This window comes from Balaenoptera ricei, chromosome 19, assembly GCF_028023285.1.
Source record: "Balaenoptera ricei isolate mBalRic1 chromosome 19, mBalRic1.hap2, whole genome shotgun sequence".
Classification (NCBI taxonomy): domain Eukaryota; kingdom Metazoa; phylum Chordata; class Mammalia; order Artiodactyla; family Balaenopteridae; genus Balaenoptera; species Balaenoptera ricei.
The window spans coordinates 2,528,299-2,552,548 of record NC_082657.1 but is presented as its reverse complement, the minus strand read 5'-3'; the positions used below and the strand labels follow the sequence as shown (position 1 = coordinate 2,552,548).

Here is a 24,250-nt window from a genome sequence, read left to right as displayed (position 1 = left end):
TATAAAGAGCTCAAAGAGGACTTCCCTGGCGGTCCAGTGGTTAAGACTCCTTGCTTCCACTGCAGTGGGCGCAGCTTCCATCCCTGGTCGGGGAACTAAGATCCCGCATGCCACGCAGCTCGGCCAAAAAAATAGAGTTCATATAGTCAATGGAGAAATATAATTACAATCAAAGATCCAATTTTGGAGCATTGATTGTGTGCCAAGGAGGTCACATGTGTGTTTTTAAAGCCCTTGTAATCTCTTTCAAGTTGGTTTTGCTGTCATGGAACACCCAGGAACATTTTTGTTCAGGGAGCTTAAATATTTACTCCAAGTTCTTTCAGCAAGTATAGGTCTAACAATTGTTTTAATATAGATCAGTCTGGGGGCAAACTCCCCAGTGTTTCTGTAACACCTGGATGAATATAGCTTCTTCCTTGCTCTCAAGACCCAGAAAACAAAAACTAAGCCCTCAAATATACAACATGCTCTGAAATAATTGCTTGTCCTACATAGATTAAAGACCTCACAATCCTTTTTCCTGGTTGAGGGCAATAGAAAGAATTTGGCAAGTCATAGGTACTTCTATTTTTTTTAATTGAAGTAGAGTTGATTTACAATGCTGTGTTAGTTTCAGGTGTACAGCAAAGTGATTCAGTTACATATATATATTCTTTTATATATATATTCTTTTTCAGATTCTTTTCCCTTATAGGTTATTATAAAATATTGAGTATAGTTCCCTGTGCTATACAGTAGGTCCTTGTTGGTTATCTATTTTATATATAGTAGTGTGTATATGTCAATCCCCAAATCCTAATTTATCCCTCCCCCCACATTTCCCCTTTGGTAACATAAGTTACCAGAGAGAGAGAGAGAAACCTCTTTCTTATTGGGAATTCCAAGTATATCCACTATTCCTGATTCTTTTCAATCTCCCTGTGCCCTTTGCTGTTACATAAACATATTTTGCAGAGATTTTGGAATTGTAATAATGTCCCGTGATTTTTAGCACAGTAAGCAAAGCTCAAAATGTGTCTTGGGATTTGGTGTGACACAGAAAGTGGCTGGAAGAAAAGCTCAGAGAAAGAGATACTGGGTAAGCCAGAGGGCAAAAAGCACAGCCTCTGGTCAATGTTTGTCGTCCATGTGTAGAGAAGTACTGGTTCATTGTCCAAGTACAGAAAGTCTGCAGCAGGATGGTAATATCTCTAGTTCCACAACTGAAATGACTAAATAAATGGAGGCATGGCCACCGGGAGTGAGAGGGAAGCAACGGCTGGCCTCGCCGTGGTTGGGGAACTTCTCACTGTTTTAATATATTCTGGTCAAGAGTCAGGGGCTAAGCCTAGATAGAGATGGGTTAGCCTATTTTTATTTAAAAAAAATAAAAAGAAACAGGTATTACTATTGAGCCCATAGCAGAGATGAATGGAATGGTGAGGGGGGGGGAATGAATCAGAACAGATGGGACAAGTAGAAATGAACTAACAAGATATTAACTTAAATATAAAACCAGTGAATCACTATGCTGTACACCTGAAACTAATATAATATTGTAAATCAACTATACTTCAATTAAAAAAAAACACACAATGTGATACCGCTTCACATCCCTCTAGGATGGCTAGAATAAGAAAGTCAGATAACAATAACTGTTGGTGAGGATACAGAGAAGTCAGAACATTCATATGCTGCTGGGGGCCTCTCTGAGGTTCTTGAAGCCACCTGAGTGGGTCCCTCTGTGCACCTAGGAAACCAGAAGCCCTGGCTGGGATCTCCCCTCCACCACTGGCTTGCTACCCTATCTCCACCTGGTCCCTTCCCATCCCTGCTTCTCTGGCAAGAGAATCTGGAGCAATGTGTGCTCTTGAAAGCACAAGAGAAAAACAAAGTGTTACCTACAAAGGAACCCCCATATGGCTATCAGCAGAATTTTCAGCAGAAACTTTGCAGTCCAGAAGGGAGTGGCAGGATATATTCAAAGTGCTGAAAGGAAAACACTTCTAACCAAGACTACTTCACCCAGCAAAGTTGGTAAAGAGTTTTCCAGGCAAGCAATAGCTGATGGAATTCATCACCACTAGACTGGACTTAAAAAATGTTAAAGAGACTTCTTCAAGCTTAAATGAAAGACGCTAATTAGTAACAGCAAAACATATGAAGTTATAAATCTCACTGATAAAAGTAAATGTACAGATAAATTCAGAATATATAGATAAGTTCAGAAAACTCTAACGTAATAATTGTGACAGATAGATAAGTCACATATAAATCTAGCATGAAGGTTAAAAGACAAAAGTATTAAAAATCACTATGACTACAATTAGTTAATGAATACACAAGGTTTTTTGTTTGTTTTGTTTTTTATTTATTTTTGGCGTGTTGGGTCTTTGTTGCTGCACGCAGGCTTTCTCTAGTTGCGGCGAGCGGGCACTACTCTTCGTTGCGGTGCACAGGCTTCTCATTGTGGTGGCTTCTCTTGTTGTGGAGCATGGGCTCTAGGCACACGGGCTTCAGTAGTTGTGGCACACGGGCTTCAGTAGTTGTGGCTTGCGGGCTTTAGAGCGCAGGCTCAGTAGTTATGGCGCATGGGCTTAGTTGCTCTGTGGCATGTGGGATCTTTCCAGCCCAGGGCTCGAACCCATGTCCCCTGCATTGGCAGGTGGATTCTTAACCACTGCGCCATCAGGGAAGTCCCGATACACAATGTTAAAAGATGTAAATTGTGACATCAAAAACATAAAATGTGGAGGAGAAGAGGAAAATGTAGAGTTTTAGTGAAATAGAGCAGGACCCTATGGTCCTTGCCCCCCCCATGTCCTTAGCCTGCCTTTTGTCCGTGGAAAAACTTTATCCAAAGAATAAGTTTAATCAGAGAAATGAGAAAATGCAGAAACAAAGGAAAACTGTCCAACAAGACTAAATAATAATAGTTTAGTCATTAAGCAGAGTCAAAGACCTTTAGTTCCTTCTCAAGGGCTATAGATAATATTCTGAGCCATATCCTGTGAGCTGTCATATAGTTACTGAAAACTCCACCAGGTGGAAGAAGTTAACTACATGATGACCAGACTGTAGCCATGACATAAGCTGCCACAATTCTGAGAATTGACCTCAAGGAAATGGAAACAAACCAACCCTGGAACTGAAGACTAAATGTACTCAAAACAATCAAGATGACACTGGTCAGACCACTGATGACCAAGTTCAAGATGACTGTCAGAGCTGACTATGCTGCTTCTGCATGTAGCCCCCTCCCTCCGTTTATAAATGCTCATGCCCACTGGACTGTCAGTGGGGTGGGGGGGAGTCGGCCTTTGGACAGAAGGCCCCCCTCCTCCCCCAGTTGCCAGCATCCAAAATAAAGCAAACTTTCTTTTCCACCAATTTTGCCTCTTTATTGGCTTTGGAGCGGCGAGCAGCTGGACCCCACTTTCCATTACATTAGTATGCTTTGGAAGGTGAGTTATCAGCTTAAAGTAGACTGTGTCATAAGATGCTTTATGTGAGCCTCATGGTAACCAACAGGCAAAAACCTACAGTAGATACACACAAGATAAAGAGAAAGGAATCTAAGCATTTCACTAAATAAAATCATCAAATCAGAAAGGAAGAGAGCAAGAGAAGGAGAAAGCAATGAAGGAATTATAAAACAGCTAGAAAACAATGAATAAAATGGCAATAATAAGTCCGTACCTACCAATAATTACTATAAATGTAAATGGACTAATTTCTCCAATCAAAAGACATAAAATGGCTGAATGGATACAAAAATAAGACCCATCTATATGCTGCCTACAAGAGCCTCACAGATTTCAAACTATATGCTGCAGGCGTAACACACCCTCAATAAATAAATATGTAATTACAAAAGTAAAGGTTTATTTTTCCTATCTATATAGACTTTTTACTCTGTATACATCAATGTTAAATATTCACACAAACACAAAATAATTCTTATTCTTAAAACATAGAGAAATTTTAAAAAGGACACAAAATTCATTTTCTGGAGTTATTTATTAGCCCCTCCAAAATTTTAAGGCCTTCTGATATACAGAGGATGAAAGCTATTGTATATGCAGCTGGCAAAGTCATTTGGGCTTATGGAGACTTAGCTGACCCATCTGAATCTCAGTGTCCACAAACATAGAAACTCTTGACAGGAAAAAAAAATGTGCAAGTAAATAAATATCAGGTCATGTCATGTTAGTTGGATGTTAAAAATTCTACCAATTTCACCAATTCGTGGACATTTAGAAATACTGCGAGTCATGTGTTAACATGGCTTACATGTTTTTTTCCAGACCAAATATTATATGAAGCTAACCTACTTCTATTAGTAGAGTGGCCATTTTTATGGGCTGTTGATACACCATTTTAATGGGAGATGTTTTTCTGTGTAGTCGATTATTAGCTATGTAACCTGGGAAAAAAGTGTCCAGAGAATGAGAATAATGATACGGCAGGAAAAGAGCATCAGGTTTACTTTCCCTGAAAATTTTGTTTTCCTTCCATGAAAAAGTCATTCACATTTCTTGGATCTGCTCTTGTTTACCAACCTTCTCCTGTGGATTGAACGGCTGAAACCTCAGAAGTATTCTGAGTCAGCTAATGATCACTCAGGCTGACTGTGACACTCCCCATTTTTATAGCTGTCATGCAGGCAAATTGGATAGCTCTGTCTGTCTCTCTGCCCTTTATAACAGGACCTGGTTCAGAATCAGGAATCTAAGATTGCTAAGACCAGAGCAACCAGACCAGGCTTGGAAGGCTGGGTTTTTTCGTTTTGTTTTGTTTTTGTTTTTGTTTTTGTTTTTCAAGATGGCTGGAGATTATTTGTGGATTGAGGGGATTCCTTTCCACAGATTCATTATTGAAAACTTGAGCTCTTTGAGAGATAAATTTGTGGTGAGGGATGAAGACGTCATTATACTTTCTTACCCAAAGTCAGGTAAGAAGGTGGGATCAGAAATTGAGGAGGTTACCTGCATTGGTGACTTTGGTGACTAGTGTGGTGTCTCAAAGGACATTATACTCAGAGAGAGGGATTCATACAGGAATTATAATTCAAAAGGATGTGACTGCCAGGGCATTGTAGAGATATAGAGAGAGACTTACATGAGGGAACACTAAGGCAGATTTAGGGAATTGTGTGGGGTGGTGAAAGGGGAGAGGTTACTGAAGAATCTCTGGGAAGAAAGAGAAACATCTATCCTGAGAAGTCAAGAGCAAATGTGAGGTTGTTAGCTGTGAAAGAAAAATTATTCTGACACTTGTTAAAATGGCAAGAAAGCTTTTATTCAAGACAGTGTGTATGGAAAAGAGACTGAGTTCAACTCCTAATGCAGCAGTGAGCTGGGGACAAGCAGAGTGAGGGGGTCAGTGTATGGAAAATTACTAAGAGGATTTGATTAGACATCAGGGAAAATTACTAAGAAGAACTTGATTAGACATCAAGGGTAGGGAGATTTTTGCTAAAGTAGCCTAATAGAATCTGTGCTGAAGACGGGAAAAGGACTTAGAAGTCAAGGGTAAGGGATGGGAACCTTGACCAAGTATCAAGTGTGGGAGGATTCTCAGTAACTGACTTTGCGGGATTCTTGTTAAAACTTGGCTCAGCAAGGATGGGGCACAGAGGGTCAAGGTTGTAGCCTCATAGAGAAGAGGTCTTGAAGAGCCTCACTAAATTTGGCCAAGGAGAGAGTCTTTGTCAGAGGTGAAGAGAGAGCAGAGCAGGGCGGGTTGCATATGGAATGGTCCAGATTTGAAAGACACTGAGGGATATTCCAGAACCTGAAAAATCATCGTGGAGAGTGGGAACAGGGCAGGAGCAGGAGGTGAGGCTGGATGTGTGTTTTTATTGAAGTATAGTTGCTGTACAATATTATATAAGTTACAGGTGAGCAATATAGTGATTCACAAATTTTAAAGGTTATACTCCATTTATAGTTATTGTAAAATATGGGCTATATTCCCTGAGTTGTATCATATGGATGATACATGTGGTTTTTTTAAAATTTTTATTTTATATTGGAGTATAGCTGATTAACAATGTTGTGTTAGTTTCAGGTGTACAGCAAAGTGATTCAGTTATACATAGACATGTATCTATTCTTTTTCAAATTCTTTTCCCATTTAGGTTATTAATAGAATATTGAGCAGAGTTCCCTGTGCTATACAGCAGGTCCTTGCTGGTTATCCATTTTAAATATAGTAGTGTGTACATGTCAATCCCTAAATCCCAATCTATCCCTGCCCCCCAACCCTTCCCCCCTGGTAACCATAAGTTTGTTCTCTAAGTCTGTGAGTCTGTTTCTGTTTTGTAAATAAGTTGATCTATATCATTTTTTTTTAGATTCCCCATATGATATTTGTCTTTCTCTGTCTGAATTATTTCACTTAGTATGATAATCTCCAGGATGTGTTTTAAATGGGAAATTAATATGGAACCTAAAAATCATGCTAAGGAATTTGGAAATGATCCAAAAGCAATGTAAATCCATGGAAAGCATTTAAATGGCAAAGTGGAAGGAGCATATGTTTAAAGATCACGAGGGGCCTCTCTACATTAAAGGAATTTTAAGAGCACTGGATAAGTAGAGAGCAGAGATCAATATCAGGTTGGAAAAGGCTACCTGAGTTGGTTAGGCAGTTGACGGCTTTGATTAGGACTTGGATGTGACAGAGGAAATGGGAACCAAGCAATATTTAGGTTGTGGGTTCAAAGTGATTTGGTAATTGTTTGGATTAGGCAGCGTTTCTGAAATACTGCACTACTGACATTTTTGGGCTGGACACGAGAATTTTTAGGGTGTGGAGACATTACAGTTTGGACCAGTGGAAATGAGAGATGAGGGAATATCACTGGAAAATATACATAAATACTAAGAAAGTGCGTTTGTGCAGGGTGGTCAACGGTACAATCGGTCTGTTGCCTAACAATATTTGGGACAAGACGAATTTGCACCCTCTTGGCTGCAAGAGGGTGGCATTAGTTGTGGGAAGTAAGTCCTATCGGCTCATTCAGAAGCACAAAGCAGATGGTTGCAGATGGCTGAGTCTTTCCCTCTGTAGGTCTTTCTTCTGTCAGAGCAAGATACATGCTTCGTCTTTCGAAACTTCCCAGAAAACTCTCTCTTAGGTGGTGTTTCTAGGTGTCCAGTCACATGGGGAGCCCTCGCTTCATTTGAGTAGGGAAAAATTAGCATTTGCCTATTGTCAAGTCGGAAATAATGTCTGCTTCACTGAAAGTCTGGGTGTCTACTTTTCTGTACTAGCATTGTCTATGTGCCCTGCTCCGGTGGAGCGTCCCGAGCTTGGAAGATGCAAGCGCTCACTCTTTAAGTGGAGTTTTCTTTTTTAAAGACTCAATCATTTTTTAAAATTTATTTTTTAAATTTTATTTATTTATTTTGGTTGCACCGGGTGTTAGTTGTGGCAGATGGGCTCCTTAGTTGCGGCATGCATGTGGGATCTAGTTCCCTGACCAGGGATCGAACCCATGTCCCCTGCTTTGGAAGGCAGATTCTTAACCACAGTGCCACCAGGGAAGTCCCTCTTTTAGTGGAGTTTTGGATGTCTGTCGAAGGTTTCTGTCTTAATTGTTTTCCCTCTGCCTTGCCTACTGGTACCTATGTGAGTCAAGCTATATGTATGGGATGGAATAAATTGTTCTTGGGGTGGGGGGCGTCCAATGTTGTACATTTGATGAGGAGGGGGCAAAGGAGATTGAGCAGTAGAAAGCAGAGTAAAAGGGCCCCAGCCACTTCTGGATCTATACCCAGAAGAATTGAAAGCAGGAACTAAAAAGAGATATTTGTGCACTTTTGTTCATAGCAGCATGAGTCACAATAGCCAAAAGATGGAATTTACCTAAATGTCCATTAATGGACTAATAGAGAGATGATAAGTGGTCTACACATACAATGGAATATGATTCAGCCCTAAAAAGAAGGACATTCTGACACGTGCCACAACATGGATGAACCCTGAGGAGAGTATGCAAAGTGAAACAAGCCAGACACAAAAGGACAAATACTGTAGGATTCCACCTATATAAAGTACCTAGAGTCGTTCAAGTCATAGAGACAGAAAGTAGAATGGTCATTGCCAGGGGCCGGGGGAGGGGGAGGAATGGCAAACTGTTGCTTCATGGGGACAGAGTTTCAGTTTTGCAAAATGAAAAGAGTGCTGGAGATTTGAATGCACTTAACGACCATGGGAATGCACTTGACATTACGGAACGGATCACATACAATTGATTAAGACAATAGATTGTAAGTGATATGTATTTTACCACTATTAAAAATGTTTTTAAAAACTTAAAAAAAGAGTAGTAGGGAAAAGGTGGAGATGGTCTCGGGGAGCCCAAGGAACAGAGTCTTTCTTTCTTTTTTTTAAAGTAATTTTTATTGGAGTATAGTTGCTTTACAATGTTGTGTTAGTTTCTACGGTACAGCAAAGTCAATCAGCTATGCGTATACATATATCCCCTCTTTTTTGGATTTCTTTCCCATTTAGGTCACCACAGACCATTGAGTAGAGTTCCCTGTGCTATACAGCAGGTTCTCATTAGCAGAGTCTTTGAAGAATGAAGACTCACAATTCTATCAAGTGGAAGGAGACAGATAATATTGCGGGTGGGGGAAGGCCGGTGGGGGACATATGGGGAAGAGCAAGCATGACTTTCAGGGTGAGCCTGGAGCATGAGTGACCTCAACACCCAGTAGCCTGGAGAGCAGTGAAAAGGGAGCTTCTCTTTTCGGTGAGCTTAGTGGTTGCCAAAAAGAGTATGGTGAGAATAGGGAAAGGGGAAATGATGGCAAGGTCTTCTCTTACACTCGTTAGCAACTGGGAGCCTTCTTTCCCACTCAGCTGCTAGATGCTGCTTCATTCTTCTGATTTTTTAAAAAAATTACTCCAATACCTCCAAATGGATAAAAAGTAATCCTTTACTTTGTCTTCTCCCTCAAAGATTTAACAGTTAGCCCAAATTTGGACATCTACTGCTTGAAGCTTTAAAATGCTTACCTATTGACATATATACGATACTATATATAAAATAGATAACTAATAAGGACCTACTGTATAGCACAGGGAACTCTACTCAATACTCTAATGGCCTATATGGGGAAAGAACCTAAAAAAAAAAGTGGATATATGTGTATGTATAACTGATTCACTTTGCTGTATACCTGAAACTAACACAACATTGTAAATCAACTATACTCCAATATAGGAAAAGGCTGCTGAGCCCTGATTTAAACCATTTGCAAAATAACAAAAAAAATGCGTATCTAAAAAGAACTGATCCCCTTATGATCAATCTGTTGTCTTTTGTTACTAAAAACAAAAATACAATAAAGAACTAACTCTGCTCAAAAATAAAAAAGAATGAAGAATCAGTGAGATACATTTAAGGGAAACAGTAAGATGATATATAGATACATAATATAAGATTCCTAGATTATTCCCATAGAAACTATTTTGCATTCTACGTTTTGAGAAATTCTGCATACAAAAATTAAAACTTTATTTTCTGAGCTGTAGTAATTTTATTATAGTTAACTCCTTTTCAAAATAATGAAAAATTTAAAATAAGCTATGTCAATAAATATTTTTTTAAGAAAGGGAAACAGTAAGGTGAGAAATGAAAGCGTCCGTTGGTGTTATGGGCAGGGGCTTCATGGCTGAAATAACACAGTGTCTGTAAGATGTGGTGCGGTTAATCGTCAGGCTGAAGTGGGTAACACCCTCTTTTTCCTTGTGCAGGAACCTTGGGGATGACAGAGATCGTCAACCTGATCTGCAACAAGGGGGATCCTGCCTGGGTCCAATCTGTTGTCAGCAGTGAGCCTTCGATGTGGTTAGAAACTAAAGCTGGGCTTCAACGTATAAAGGATCAGAAAAACCCATGATTCTACGTCTCCCATCTCCCCATTCAGTTGTTCCCCAGGTCATTCTTCAATTCCAAGGCCAAGGTGAGTTAATGACGCAAGGTCAGTTTGAGTCACTTTTCTGGTTATCCTGAAGGCCTGTGTTTTAGGGACAGAGTTAAAATGTGACTCAGGTCCATTGACAGGTGAATGGATAAAGAAGATGTGGTACATATATACAATGGAATATTACTCAGCCAAAAAAAAAAAGAATGAAATCATGTCATTTGCAGCAACATGGGTGGACCTAGAGATGATCATCCTAAGTGAAGTTAAGTCAGACAAAGACAGACGTCATATGATATCACTTATATGTGGAATCTTAAAAAATGACACAAATGAAATGAACTTACTTACAAAACAGAAATAGACTCACAGACATAGAAAACCAACTTATGGTTACCAAAGGGGTGGGGGTGGGGGAGATAAATTAGGAGTTTGGGATTAACAGTTACACACTACTATCTATAAAATAAGTAAACAACAAGTATAGCACAGGGAATGATACTCAATATTTTGTAATAACCTATAAGGGAAAAGAAGCTGAAAAAAATAGATATACATGTATGTATAACTGAATCACTTTGCTATACACTTGAAACTAACACAGCATTGTAAATTAACTATACTTCAATTAAAAAAATAAATTTTAAAAAATGTGATTCAGTGAAGTGAGCATATTAGAAAAGCTTGTTCCAAGCTACAGTGGCACGTACCAGACAATCTCCCTGGTTCTGCTCCAGAGAATACTCGGTCCTTAATTAAATAAATCCTGGCGGCACCCCCAACCCCTAGGTACCCAACATTGATATGACCATATGGGAGGTGTCTGAACTGTAAACCAGCATCTATATTTCAGAAGAAATGTAGGATTGGCACACATGTTTGAAATCTCACTGGGTTTTTCTAATCGTGAAATCATTTAGGGCATGTCTTTCCCACTTAATAGATCCACTGACCTCTGAGGCATAATCTCAGGACCCCTAAAGGAGGACCCTAACATTGAGTGACCCTGTGCTGTAAATGTGCATCTTCACTCATCTTAGATTATAGTTTAAAACGTGACACCGAAGGTATTATCAAAACTGTGTGAAACTGAACTTATTTACAAAACAGAAATACACTCTCAGACATAGAAAACAAACTTGTGGTTACCAAAGGGGAAAGGGGAGGATGAGTTAGGAATTTGGGATTAACAGATCCACACGACTGTATGTAAAATAGATAAACAACAAGGCCCTACTGTATAGCACAGGGAACTATACTCAATATCTTGTAATAACCTATAATGGAAAAGAATCTGGAAAAGTATATATATATATATATATATATGAATCACTTTGCTGTGCAACCAAAAATGAATAAATACATAAAAGGAAGAAAGAAAAAATGTATGCAACTCCCTCAAACAATCGTATGTGATGTGGTAGTGGAAGTATGATCAAAATATTCTAACATCACAGTGTCTTTCATAATATTAATATTGTGCTATGTTTCTATTTGTTTGCTTATTTATTGTCAGGTATATTTATCTTACTGTGATCACCATGATTATGAAGACCAGGTTTATTTTTTAACTTTTTTTTTTTTTTTTACCATTTTACACCAACCTACCAGAATGCTTAAAACAATATAGAGATTTAAGAAAATATTGGATGGTGGGCATGTAAATTTGTGCAACCAGTATGGAAAACAGCATGGAGGTTCCTCAAAAAATTAAAAATAGAACTACCATTTGATCCAGCAATTCCACTTCTGGGTATCTATCTAAAGAAAATGAAAACACTAATTTGAAAAGATAGATGCACCCCCATGTTCAATGCAGCCTAATTTACGATTACCAAGATATGGAAGCAACATAAGTATCCACTGATGGATGAATGGATAAAGAAGATGTGAGATATATATATATATAAACGTATATATACATACATACATACAGTTGACCTTTGAACAACATAAGTTTGAACTGTGAGTTTCATTTATACAAAGATTTTTTTCAATAAATATAGTACTGTATTTTCATTTTACTGCTTTTTATTTTTTTATTTTTTAATAAATTTATTTTATTTATTTATTTTTGGATGCGTTGGGTGTTCGTTGCTGTGTGCGGGCTTTCTCTAGTTGCGGTGAGCAGAGGCTACTCTTCGTTGCAGTATGCGAGCTTCTCATTGTGGTGGCTTCTCTTGTTGCAGAGCATGGGCTTCAGTAGTTGTGACACGCGGGCTCAGTAGTTGTGGCTCGTGGGCTCTAGAGTGCAGGCTCAGTAGTTGTGGTGCACAGGCTTAGTTACTCCGTGGCACGTGGGATCTTCCTGGACCAGGGATCGAACCCGTGTCCCCTGCATTGACAGGCGGATTCTCAACCACTGCACCACCAGGGAAGCCCCATTTTATTGCTTTTAAATTAACTAAACGTGGGGAAAAGTTTGTGTTCGATTAGAGAGCACAATATGTGGAATCAAAAGAATTAGGGTTTGAGTCCTGATTCTATCCAAACTGTTTCCGCTTCCTGCCCTTGGGTGAGTTATCAGTTCCTTTGCTTTTGAAGCAGAGATAGCAGTACTTGGGTTTTCCACCGTGTAGGGGGCAGTACCCTCAACCCCTATATTGTTCAAGGGTCAACTGCACAATAGAATATTACTCAGCCATGAAAAAGAATGAAATCAAGCCATTTGTGATTGGATTTGTGATGGATAGACCTTGAGGGCATTCATGCTTAGTGAAATAAGTCAGATAGCGAAAGATAAATACCACTTGATCTCATTTATATGTGGAATCCAAAATTAAAAAAAAAAAAAAAAGCTCATAGATACAGAGAACAGATTGGTAGTTGCCAGAGGTGGGTGGGTAGTTGCCAGTGTGGGTGGTGGGCAAAATGGGTAAAGGAGGTCAAAAGGTACAACCTTCTAGTTATAAAATAAATAAATTATAGGGATGTGATGTACAGCCTGGTGACAATAGTTAATAATGCTGCGCTGCATATTTGAAAGTTGCTGAAAGAGTAAATCTTAAGCATTCTCATCACCAGAAAAAAATAATTTTGTAACTATGTCTGGTGACCAGTGTTAACTAGACTTATTGTGGTCATCATTTGGAATCATTATGCTTTACACCTGAAATGAATATAATGTTGTATGTCAATTATACCTAAGTAAAATAAAATAATAAAGAAAATATTGAATGAATGAAAGAATACATGAAACAGGAAAACAAACCAAAAAAATAAAAAAATAGCCCAAGACCACACTCTGTAAAATGATTATGACTTTACTCCAGAAAATTCTGGTTTGAACCTCAGTTCTCCAGATTTTGTCTATGAACAAATAGTGCAATGTCGTTGAAGCTCCATTTTTGTGTGTTTAAACCAGCAGGATTTATTCATCTGTGCTAAGGACTGGGAGGAATGTGATGATTAAGATGACCTCAAGCCACATCCGAAAGGAATGTATAGATCATTTGAAAAAAGACCAATAACAGACAAAATTTGTTACTTTCCGTAGCGACCACATTTTTTACTGACAGCCTAGCTTAGATCAGAGCCTAATGCATACTCAATGAATAATATCTATTTTAAGAAATATAAGTAGATTAAGAATCCGCTTATTGTTGCTTATCTATTTTATATATAGTAGTTTGTCTTTGCTAATCCCATACCCCTAATTTATCCCTCCCTGCCTTCCTCTTTGGTAACCGTAAGTTTGTTTTCTAAGTCTGTGAGTCTGTTTCTGTTCTGTAAATAAGTTCATTTGTGTCATATTTTAGATTCCACATGTAAGTGATACCCAGCTCAGATTATGACTGCAGTGGAGTAAAGCAGTGATCAGAATTGGAAATGACCTGATATAACACTTGATCCAGCATGTCCTAGCCCAGGTTTACTGACATAAAACTAGTTCCTTTTTTTAAAAAAAGTTTGTTTTGAGAACCCTGAAAGTTTGTTTCCTCTTGAGGTTTCACCATCTACAGCAGCATGAGTTTATTCATGCCATCATTTTGAATTTTATAAACGAACCCTTATATACAGTTGGCCATTCACATCTGTCTGATTAGTCCCTGGGAAATACTGATATCGTAGAAATTCCGAGGAAAAGATAGTGAGGCCTGGAACATGAAATTCCAGGAATAGCAATGAATAGGGCAGAGTCCCACTAAAACTCAGACTTCTTCAAAATGTAATAACATCATCTGCCTCTCAAACCTTTAAAGACCATCATTCCATGTATCATAAGGTTCTTAAGGGCAGAAACAATCCGTATCTTATACGCTGCTCCTTCTATAGAATCTAACTCAATGTCTGGCCCATTGTGGGTTCTAAATATATTTTGTTAAATAAATGAATTAAAGACTAAATTGTAGCCAAACACTTTAATGGCCGTTGGCATTTTCTCCATTTGTGAAAAGCCTGGAGCAAGGGAAATGGATACATTTATTCTCATTTTCTCTCTTTTTTTAATTTAAGTGTATTTATATAATGAGAAATCCCAGAAATGTTATTACTTCCGGTTATCATTTCTGGAATATGGTAAAGATTATCAGAGAGCCGGAATCATCTGAAGAATATTCGGAATGGTTCCTTCAAGGAAGTGGTGAGTTTGACTCAAAATGTGGACTCCAGGTGGAATGGGAAAGTTTCTGCGTCTCTTCCCCAGGTCTTACTGTCCCATGATTTACACAACCACATTGTGATCGAAACCTAGATGTCGCTAAATCTGTAGTCCCTCCTGTTAACAACAGAAATCTTAGCCAATGTGCTTTGTGTTCCCCCCAATTTTTTCTAAATATGATAAACATATAAAAAGATAATTCAACACACTCAAAATAAGAGAAGTATGAATTCAAACTACAATGATATACAGTTTCTCATCTGTCATAGTGGAAAGTGTATGCCTTTCCTCTCATTGCTGTAACAAATTACCACAAATTTAATGCTTTAAAACAACAAAAAATTGGGAATTCCCTGGTGGTCCAGTGGTTAGGACTTTCACTGCTGAGGGCCCGGGTTCAATCCCTGGTCAGGGAACTAGGATCCCACAAGCCGCCTGACGTGGCCTAAAATGAAATAAATAAATAAAACAAAAAAGTATCTTACATTCTGGAGTTCAGAAATCCAAAATATGCCGTATGGGCTAAAATTAATGTGCGGGCGTGACTACATTCTGTTCTTGAGGCTCAAGGAGAGAATTCACTTCTTGCCTTTTCCAGCTTTTAGAGGCTGCCCACGTTTCTTGGCACGTGGACCACATCCTTCCACACTCTGCTGTCATCACGTCTCCTTCTCTGACTCTGACACTCCTTCCGCTCTCATATAAGGACCTGTGATTACGTTGTTTCTACCTCGATAATCCAAGATAATCTCTCCCTTTGAAGACCCTGAATTTAATTGCATCTTCAAAGTTCATTTTGTCATGAAAAGTAACGTATTCAGAGACTTGGGGATCAGGCTGTGGACACTTTTGTGCGGCCATCATTCTGCTCTAGCACAGCTAGCATTCAAAACATTTGACTCACGCTGTGGCGGTGAGACTCTGGGTAGACCAACACGCTCATATATTGCTGGTGGCATAGATAACAGTACTAACCCAGGTAGGGTCATCTTGCAAATTCTAGCATTCTAGCATTTACACTTTCATGTGTAACTCCCCTTTCTCCAGTGGAAAAAAATACACTAGCAAAAATACACACACACAAAAAAAAGTTGCGGCGGGAAGAAGGAGAAGATGGATTTACTAGACTATTCAAATGATCCTTATTTGTAATAGCAAAAAATAAAGTTGCCACCAAATATATAATGAAATGCTACTCAACTTAAAAAAAAAAAAAGAAAGATGGAATGTTGCCATTCTATTACAGAGTGACCTCTAGAATCCACTGCTAACTATTTTAAAAATTGAGATGTGGAGAAAAGTTTGTAGCATAGGCTACCAATGAACAACGACGGAGGACAAGTACAGGAAAGGACATGAGGAGAGAAGAGTTTGGTAAAATTTGGAGAGTTGGGTGTGATAAGAAAGAAGCAACTAAATGAGGTGGACGGACCTAGAGTCTGTCATACAGGGTGAAGTAAGTCAGAAAGAGAAAAACAAATACCGTATGCTAATGCACATATATGGAATCTAAAAAAACCGTACTGATGAACCTAGTGACAGGGCAGGAATAAAGATGCTGACATAGAGAACGGACCTGAGGACACAGCGGGGGGAAGGGGAAGCTGGGATGAAGTGAGAGAGTACCATTGACATATATACACTACCAAATGTAAAATAGATAGCTAGTGGGAAGCAGCCACATAGCACAGGGAGAGCAGCTTGATGCTTTGTGACCACCTAGAGGGGTGGGATGGGGAGGGTGGGAGGGAGGCCAAGAGGGAAGGGTTATGGGGATGTATGTATACATATAGCTGATTCGATTTGTTGCACATCAGAAACTAATGCAACATTGTAAAGCAATTATACTCCAATAAAGATACATATATATATATATAAAAAAGAAGCAACTAATATCTGCCTGGTCACCATCAGAGACAACCTTAAATATTGTATTAAAGAGCTTGGTTTTTTTTTTTTGGCTGCTCCACATAGCTTGTAGGATCTTAGTTCCCCGACCAGGGATCGACCCCGCGCTCTCAGCAGTGAAAGTGTGGAGGCCTTACCACTGGACCGCCAGGGAATTCCCAAGAGCTTGGAATTTAACTTATGCAATATTTTGATTTTTAAAAAATATTATTTCTGGGCTTCCCTGGTGGCGCAGTGGTTGAGAATCTGCATGCTAATGCAGGGGACACGGGTTCGAGCCCTGGTCTGGGAAGATCCCACGTGCCGCGGAGCGGCTGGGCCCGTGAGCCACAATTACTGAGCCTGCGCGTCTGGAGCCTGTGCTCCGCAACAAGAGAGGCCGCGATGGTGAGAGGCCCGCGCACCGCGATGAAGAGTGGCCCCTGCTCGCCGCAACTAGAGAAAGCCCTCGCACAGAAACGAAGACCCAACACAGCCAAAAATAAATAAATAAATAAATCACATTAAAAAATAATAATAAAAAAATATTATTTCTGAAGAAAACTCTAAAATTTTGGATCTGGATTTCCATAAAAGATATTTTTAAAGGGCTATAATGCCAAAAAAATTTAAACACCTGTTCTAGTTGTGTCAGCTTGTCTAATGCTCTGGAATCCTATTTGATCCCCTTGTAGAGCCACAGAGGAAACATATTTTTAACAATTATTACAATTTTTCCTATCACACACATGCTCCTCCTGGCCATAATCTTGGATGTTCCTGGATGAAATGCTCTCCTTTAAGAGTTTCCAGGGGGCTTCCCTGGTGGCACAGTGGTTAAGAATCTGTCTGCCAATGCAGGGGACACGGGTTCGAGCCCTGGTCCGGGAAGGTCCCACATGCCGCGGAGCAGCTAGGCCCGTGCACCACAACTACGAGCCTGCGCTCTAGAGCCCACGAGCCACAACTACTGGGGCCCGTGTGCCTAGAGCCCGTGCTCCACAACAGGAGAAGCCACCCCAATGAGAAGCCCACGCACCCCAACAAAGAGTGGCCCCCGCTCGCTGCAACTAGAGAAAGCCCGCACGCAGCAACGGAGACCCAATGCAGCCTAAATAAATAAATAAATAAATAAATTATATTTTAAAAAAAAGAGTTTCCAGTGGGGACTTCCCTGGTGGTCCAGTGGTTAGGACTCTGTGCTTCCACTGCAGGGGGTATGGGTTCGATCCTTGGTCGGGGAACTAAGATCCCACAAGCTGCACGGCCAAAAAAAAAAAAAAAAGAGTTCCCAGTGTCCGTGTTCAGACAGTGAATGTTCAACATTTTACTAGCAGAAGGAGGACCTAAGTTCTAGAAGCTTCAGTTTCCCTATTGGATTTGGGAGTGTAATAATTGAGACTGTGCTGAAACCTGCTCCACACCTGTCAGAGAAAGAATTAGGTGTCTTTATTGCCAGGTAGAAAAAAATCTTGCCTTTTGGTTTTTTAACTTCTTGGAGTTTATCATCTAATTATGTCAAACACAACTATCTCTCCTATTTAATTATACCAAACCCTTAGTTGCAAACAACCTTAAACATAAAAAACAGATCAAGCAATAATAATTAAATATTTATTTATTTATTTATTTGGCTGCACCGGGTCTTAGTTGCGGCATGCGGGTTCTTTTTATTTGCGGCATTGGAACTCTTAGTTGTGGCATGTGGGATCTACCTCCCTGACCAGGGATGGAACCCAGGTCCCCTCCATTGGGAGCGTGGAGTCTTAGCCACTGGACCACCAGGGAAGTCCAAGCAATTATAATTAAACAGGATAAATAATTCAAGCACGTCTCAGTGAATCCAACATAAGAGTTCAACGAGCTATACTCCTGTAGGAATAGCTGGAACCATGGGATTAAACAGAAGATCTTATATCTCTGCACTTTTCTGCTTGAAATTTTCATTTTCTGAACAACAAAAAAAGATGTGATACACACACACACACACACACACACACACACACACACGACGAAATACTACTCAGCCATAAAAAAGAATGAAATAATGCCATTTGCAGCAACATGGGTGGACCTAGAGATGATCATACTAAGTGAAGTAAGCCAGACAGAGAAAGACAAATACCATATGATATAACTTATATGTAGACTCTAAAATATGATACAAATGAACTTATTTACAAAACAAAAATAGACTCACAGACATAGAAAACAAACTTACGGTTACCAAAGAGGAAAGTTGGGGGGATAAATTAGGAGTTTGGGATTAGCAGATACAACTACTATGTATAAAATAAATAAACAACAAGGTCCTACCGTATAGCACAGGGAATTATATTTAATATTTTGTAAAAAACCACAATGGAAAAGAATATGAAAAAAATTTTTTCATTTTCTTTGTCTCAACATAGGTTTCTGCTATTTTGGTTCACATGATATGAAAGAGAGCTGACCATTCCTGAATTGGGGAACTTATATAGTATTGTGCAGTTATACAAGGAGAGACAGAAAGTTTCCTCTTTTTTTTTCCTCCAGAAAGTTTACTCTTGGTATGAAGACCAAAAATCTCAGGGGAAGAGACACAGGTTTGCATGTGTCTAATGCCTTATTCAGCAATGTCTAAGTGACAGGATCACTTGACCTACGACTCCTCAAATGCACATTGTGAAAGGAAAAAAAAAAAAATTTCCACACAATGTGCTGTTCCAAAGGTTTGGGATGGGTGAAGGACATACAAAAGACATGTGTTTCTGGTATAGGGGAAAGAAACTGTATTCATAGCAGAAAGAACAAAGACACGGACTCCAAATTAGAAGGGGTTTAAATTTAGCTCTTTCATTTGCTAACTGAATTCTCTTTACAGTTCAGAAATCTCATCACAGGTAGATGTGACACATTTTTTTTAACTTTTTATTTTATGTTGGAGTACAGTTGATTAACAATGTTGTGATAGTTTCAGGTGTACAGGAAAGTGATTCAGTTATGCATATACATGTATCTATTCTTTTTCAAATTCTTTTTCCATTTAGGTTGTTACATAATATTGAGTAGCGTTCTCCGTGCTATACTAGGTCCTTGTTGGTTATCCATTTTAAATAGATGCCCATCTTAAATACTGCATTGTATATGGCACCCACCTGGTGGCCATCCAGGCAGTAAAGGCAGAAATTCTATTTTTCATGTCAACGAAGAAGAAAGGACAAGGAATCCCCCCACTTAGCTCACTTGCTCATCAGACACATAGGGTGTGCATCAAGTGGGCAGCATTCCCGGGGCGGTGGGGTCCACGAGAGTGAACCAGGTACTTCTCTCCCCGCTTCTCTTGCAGTGCTGTATGGATCGTGGTTTGACCATGTTCACAACTGGCTGCAGATGAAAGGAAAAGAGAATTTCCTGGTGATATCGTACGAGGAGCTGCAACAGGTAACCATTCTCTCTAGCTCCATCTCATGGCTGTCAATCTTCCATCCATTCGTTTTTTTTTTTTAATTTTATTGTATTTATTTTTTAACATCTTTATTGGAGTATAATTGCTTTACAATGGTGTGTTAGTTTCTGCTGTATAACAAAGTGAATCAGCTATATGTATACATATATCCCTATATCCCCTCCCTCTTGCGTCTCCCTCCCACTCTCCCTATTCCACCCCTCTAGGTGGTCACAAAGCAACAAGCTGATCTCCCTGTGCTATGCGGCTGCTTCCCACTAGCTATCTATTTTACATTTGGTCGTATATAGAAGTCCATGCCACTCTCTTACTCACCCGTTCTTTAATATTTCTATTCTACCCTTTCAATCGGATCTTATCCCTGGGAGGAAATCAAGTAGGGTCATTTCTTCTTTGACCTCCTTAGGTTGTACACATTCTTTCTTCAATTTTCTCATTTATTTCTTTTTACAACATTTAATGCAGGCACTGATGAAGAGTTTAGCAACATATATTGTTTAGTAAGTTTAGCACATACTGAGGGCTATCAGTGATTTCATGGCAAAAATCTGAAGCAATCTGGGAACCCAGGGGCAGTGTCCAGTGGGTATGGAAGGCAGATGGGGCTTGGCAGGGTCAGGATAGAGGCAAAAGTATTTACGTATTCCCAGACCGACTGATAGGAATTGAATATGTCAGTATTCATAGGAAGCATTGGCTGATCTCCAGAGAAAGTGGCCGACGTAAATTTTGTTTTAATTAATTTATTTAATTAATTTATTTTTGGCTGCGTTGGCTCTTCGTTGCTGCGCGCGGGCTTTCTCTAGTTGTGGCGAGCGGGAGCTACTCTGCATTGCGGTGCATGTGCGTCTCATTGCGGTGGCTTCTCTTGTTGTGGAGCACAGGCTCTAGGCACGCAGGCTTCAGTAGCTGCGGCACATGGGCTCAGTAGTCGTGGCTCGTGGGCTCTAGAGCGCAGGCTCAGTAGCTGTGGCTCACGGGCTGAGTTGCTCCGTGGCATGTGGTATCTTCCCGGACCAGGGCTCAAACCCGTGTCCCCTGCATTGGCAGGCGGATTCTTAACCACTGTACCACCAGGGAAGCCCGTGGCCAACGTAAATTTAAATAGACTGTCTCAGGACTTCCCTGAGCCACAACTACTGAAGCCCATGCGCCTAGAGCCCGTTCTCCACAACAAAGAGAAGCCACTGCAATGAGAAGCCTGCACGCAGCAACGAAGACCCAACGCAGCCATAAATAAATAAATGAATGAATGAATGAATGAATGAATAAATAAATAAATAAATAAATTTATTTTAAAGAGTAAAATAAAAAATAAATAGACTGTTTCTTATAAACACTTCTCTGTCCCTTACTTGGACTGCACATTTCCAGACGAGCATGGCGAGCTCATCCTCTTCTTGCTTTGGCTTATTTTCTGTCTCCTCCTGGTCCTCACTCTCTGCTGTCTCTGTTTGCTCTCTTTTTCCCGCTTGTCATTTTCTTTCCACTCTCTGTGGTTCTCATCCTAGGACACACAAGCCAGTGTAGAGACGCTCAGCCACTTCTTGGGCAAGAAGCTAAGCCCAGAAGAACTGAATGCAGTCCTCAAGAATGTATCCTTCAAGACCATGAAAGATAATAAAATGAGCAATTGTTCCCTATCACCTGATATCTTTATGGATCAAAGCAAAGGTTTCATGAGAAAAGGTAAGAGAGCATTTTTTAAAACTGAAGTATATTTGATTTACAATATTATATTAGTTGCAGGTGATTAGTTGCAGGTGCAGCATAGTGATTCAGTATTTTTATAGGTTATACTGCATTTAACATTATTACAAAACAATGGCTACATTCCCTGTGCTGTACAATATATCCTTGTTGCTTATTTATTTTATACATGGTAGTTTGTACCTCTTAATCCCCTACTCTTATCTTGCCCCTCCCCCCTTTCCTCACCCCACTGGTAACCACTAGTTCTCTATATCTGTGAGTCTGCTTCTGTTTTGTTATATCCATTCATTTGTATTATTTTTTAGATTCCACACATAAGTGATAAAATATAGTGTTTGTCTTTCTCTGTCTGACTTATTTCACTGAGCATAATATCTCCAAGTCCATCCATGTTGTTGCAAGTGGCAGAATTTCATTTTTTTTTTATGCCTGAGCATTTGTAATTTTAAGACCTGGAAGAAATGGACAGAGAATTCCCCTGCTTCTGTGGATACACTAAGATATGGGGTGAGGAAAATATTTGAGTCTCTAAAATCACAAAAGTGGCGCCTGACTTGGAGAGTTTAAGGAATGATTTGGGATATTTATAAGGTCATAAAGAAAACTTGTGAAGATGAAGCACTGCCTATGAATGATGTATCTACCTGGCCCCACTCGTGTCCTCGGTGTAGGTCGTTGTGTAGAGCACCCTCACATTTTCTTGTTAGAGAGTTCCCCCTCACAGCACTGGTGTGGTCCCTTGCCCCATGGAGTGACCCTCCCTTTACAAGTATTGACAATGGGAATATCTATTCCACCAAAAGGAGCTGGCAAATAGAAACCCTGGGAAAAGAAAAATGAGGGGAAAGACATGTCACTTAGCTCCAGGCCAAACCTTCCGTTGAGACCCTATACTAAAGACCAAAGATGTTCACTACACAGAAGGAATGAGGGTGTTGCTGGCATATAGTGGGTAGTTTCCATTTTCAACCTGCAGTTTACAAGAGGGGGGCTGGGGAGACCTCAAGGAAAAGGTGACATGTGACTGCTGTTTGCTCGGTTACCCAAGGGAAGAGCATTCTAGGTAGAAAAAACTACAAGGTAAAAACACTGGGTAGTGCTGTTTGCGGTGATATTCAAGGGTGGAGAGTTAAAAATAAAAGGAAAGGGACTTCCCTGGCGGTCCAGTGGGTAAGACTTCGCCTTCCAATGCAGGGGGTGCGGGTTCGATCCCTGGCTGGGGATCTAGGATCCCACATGCCTCGTGGCCAAAAAACCAAAACATAAAACAGAAGCAATATTGTAACAAATTCAATAAAGACTTTTAAAAAATGGTCCACATCTAAAAATAAAAAATAAAATGAAAGGAAAGAGAAGGCATGATTTGGGAATAGCAATCAATCACAAGTACACCATATCTACCTACATGACCTGGGGTAAGAGCAGCGTGGGAGAAAAGAACCTCCACTGTCCTAAAGAAATGTGTTGCTGGTTAAATGAGGTATACGTGTAATATCCTAACACAATGCCTGGCATATGAGAAATTACTTCATGTAGGTTAGGTGTTGTTACTGTTGTGGTTGCCTTTTTTTTTTTTTTTTTTTAATTAATTAATTAATTTATTTATGACTGTGTTGGGTCTTCGTTTCTGTGCGAGGGCTTTCTCTAGTTGTGGCAAGCGGGGGCCACTCCTCATCGCGGTGCGCGGGCCTCTCACTGTCACGGCCTCTCTTGTTGCGGAGCACAGGCTCCAGATGCGCAGGCTCAGTAGTTGTGGCTCACGGGCCCAGTTGCTCCGCGGCATGTGGGATCTTCCCAGACCAGGGCTCGAACCCGTGTCCCCTGCATTGGCAGGCAGATTCTCAACCACTGCGCCACCAGGGAAGCACATGTGGTTGCCTTTTGTGATTATTCAAGCCTCACAATATAAACAGATTGCAAACTGGAGACTCAAATATACTACCAAACCAGTGGCCGTCGGACTCTGGACAAGAAAATTTTAACCACTCAGTTATGTTGCCTGCAATTTCCAGTTCAGTGTTCGTGACAGATTGGCAGTGGCGACAGACACAGAAGACGCTCAAGTGAAGACTTGAGACCTTATTTATAAACCTGATCTGGACTTTTTTTTTGTATATTTGACAGGAATCACTGGGGACTGGAAAAGTCACTTTACAGTGGCCCAGAGTGAAGCCTTTGATAAAATTTACCAGGAGAAGATGGCTGGGCTCGCTCAAGACCTATTCCCATGGGAATAATGGCCTTATATTCCTGGATCAGATGTAAATGCTGAATTTCTTGATGTTCTTGTGTTCGAGCACGCTCATAGGAAGCAAATTTTAATCCTACAACTCAATTATATGCTTCATTGAAAATAACCATGTTCTAAGAATACTATTTCATAATAGGTGGAAGTCATATAAAATTTAAATTTCAGTGCCATAAATAAAGTTTTAATGGAACACACATACATGCACATACACACAAAAAAGAATCATATTCCTTATTAACTGTGAGCCATGCCAGCTTCAAAAAGTTATATAATATTTCAAACACACAGAATAAGAAAGAGAACAATATTTTAAACCTCATATGAATTCTAACCTGTTAAAAAATAAAAGTTAATACTTTCCCATATTTGTGAGTATATGAAAGTCCACCCCAGAACATTACATATATTAATATACTTACCTCTTC

General features: G+C 39.8%; 1 protein-coding gene across 1 annotated transcript; it reads left to right on the top strand.

Annotated features, from left to right (window-relative positions):
- The first annotated feature begins 4,806 nt into the window (after positions 1-4,806).
- Positions 4,807-23,926, top strand: LOC132353330 (sulfotransferase 2A1-like). The gene is given in 6 exon segments (XM_059904458.1): positions 4,807-4,936; positions 9,757-9,965; positions 14,382-14,508; positions 19,742-19,836; positions 21,373-21,550; positions 23,699-23,926. Coding segments are annotated over 6 exon segments (852 nt in total). The 3' UTR covers positions 23,812-23,926.
- Positions 23,927-24,250: the final 324 nt, after the last annotated feature.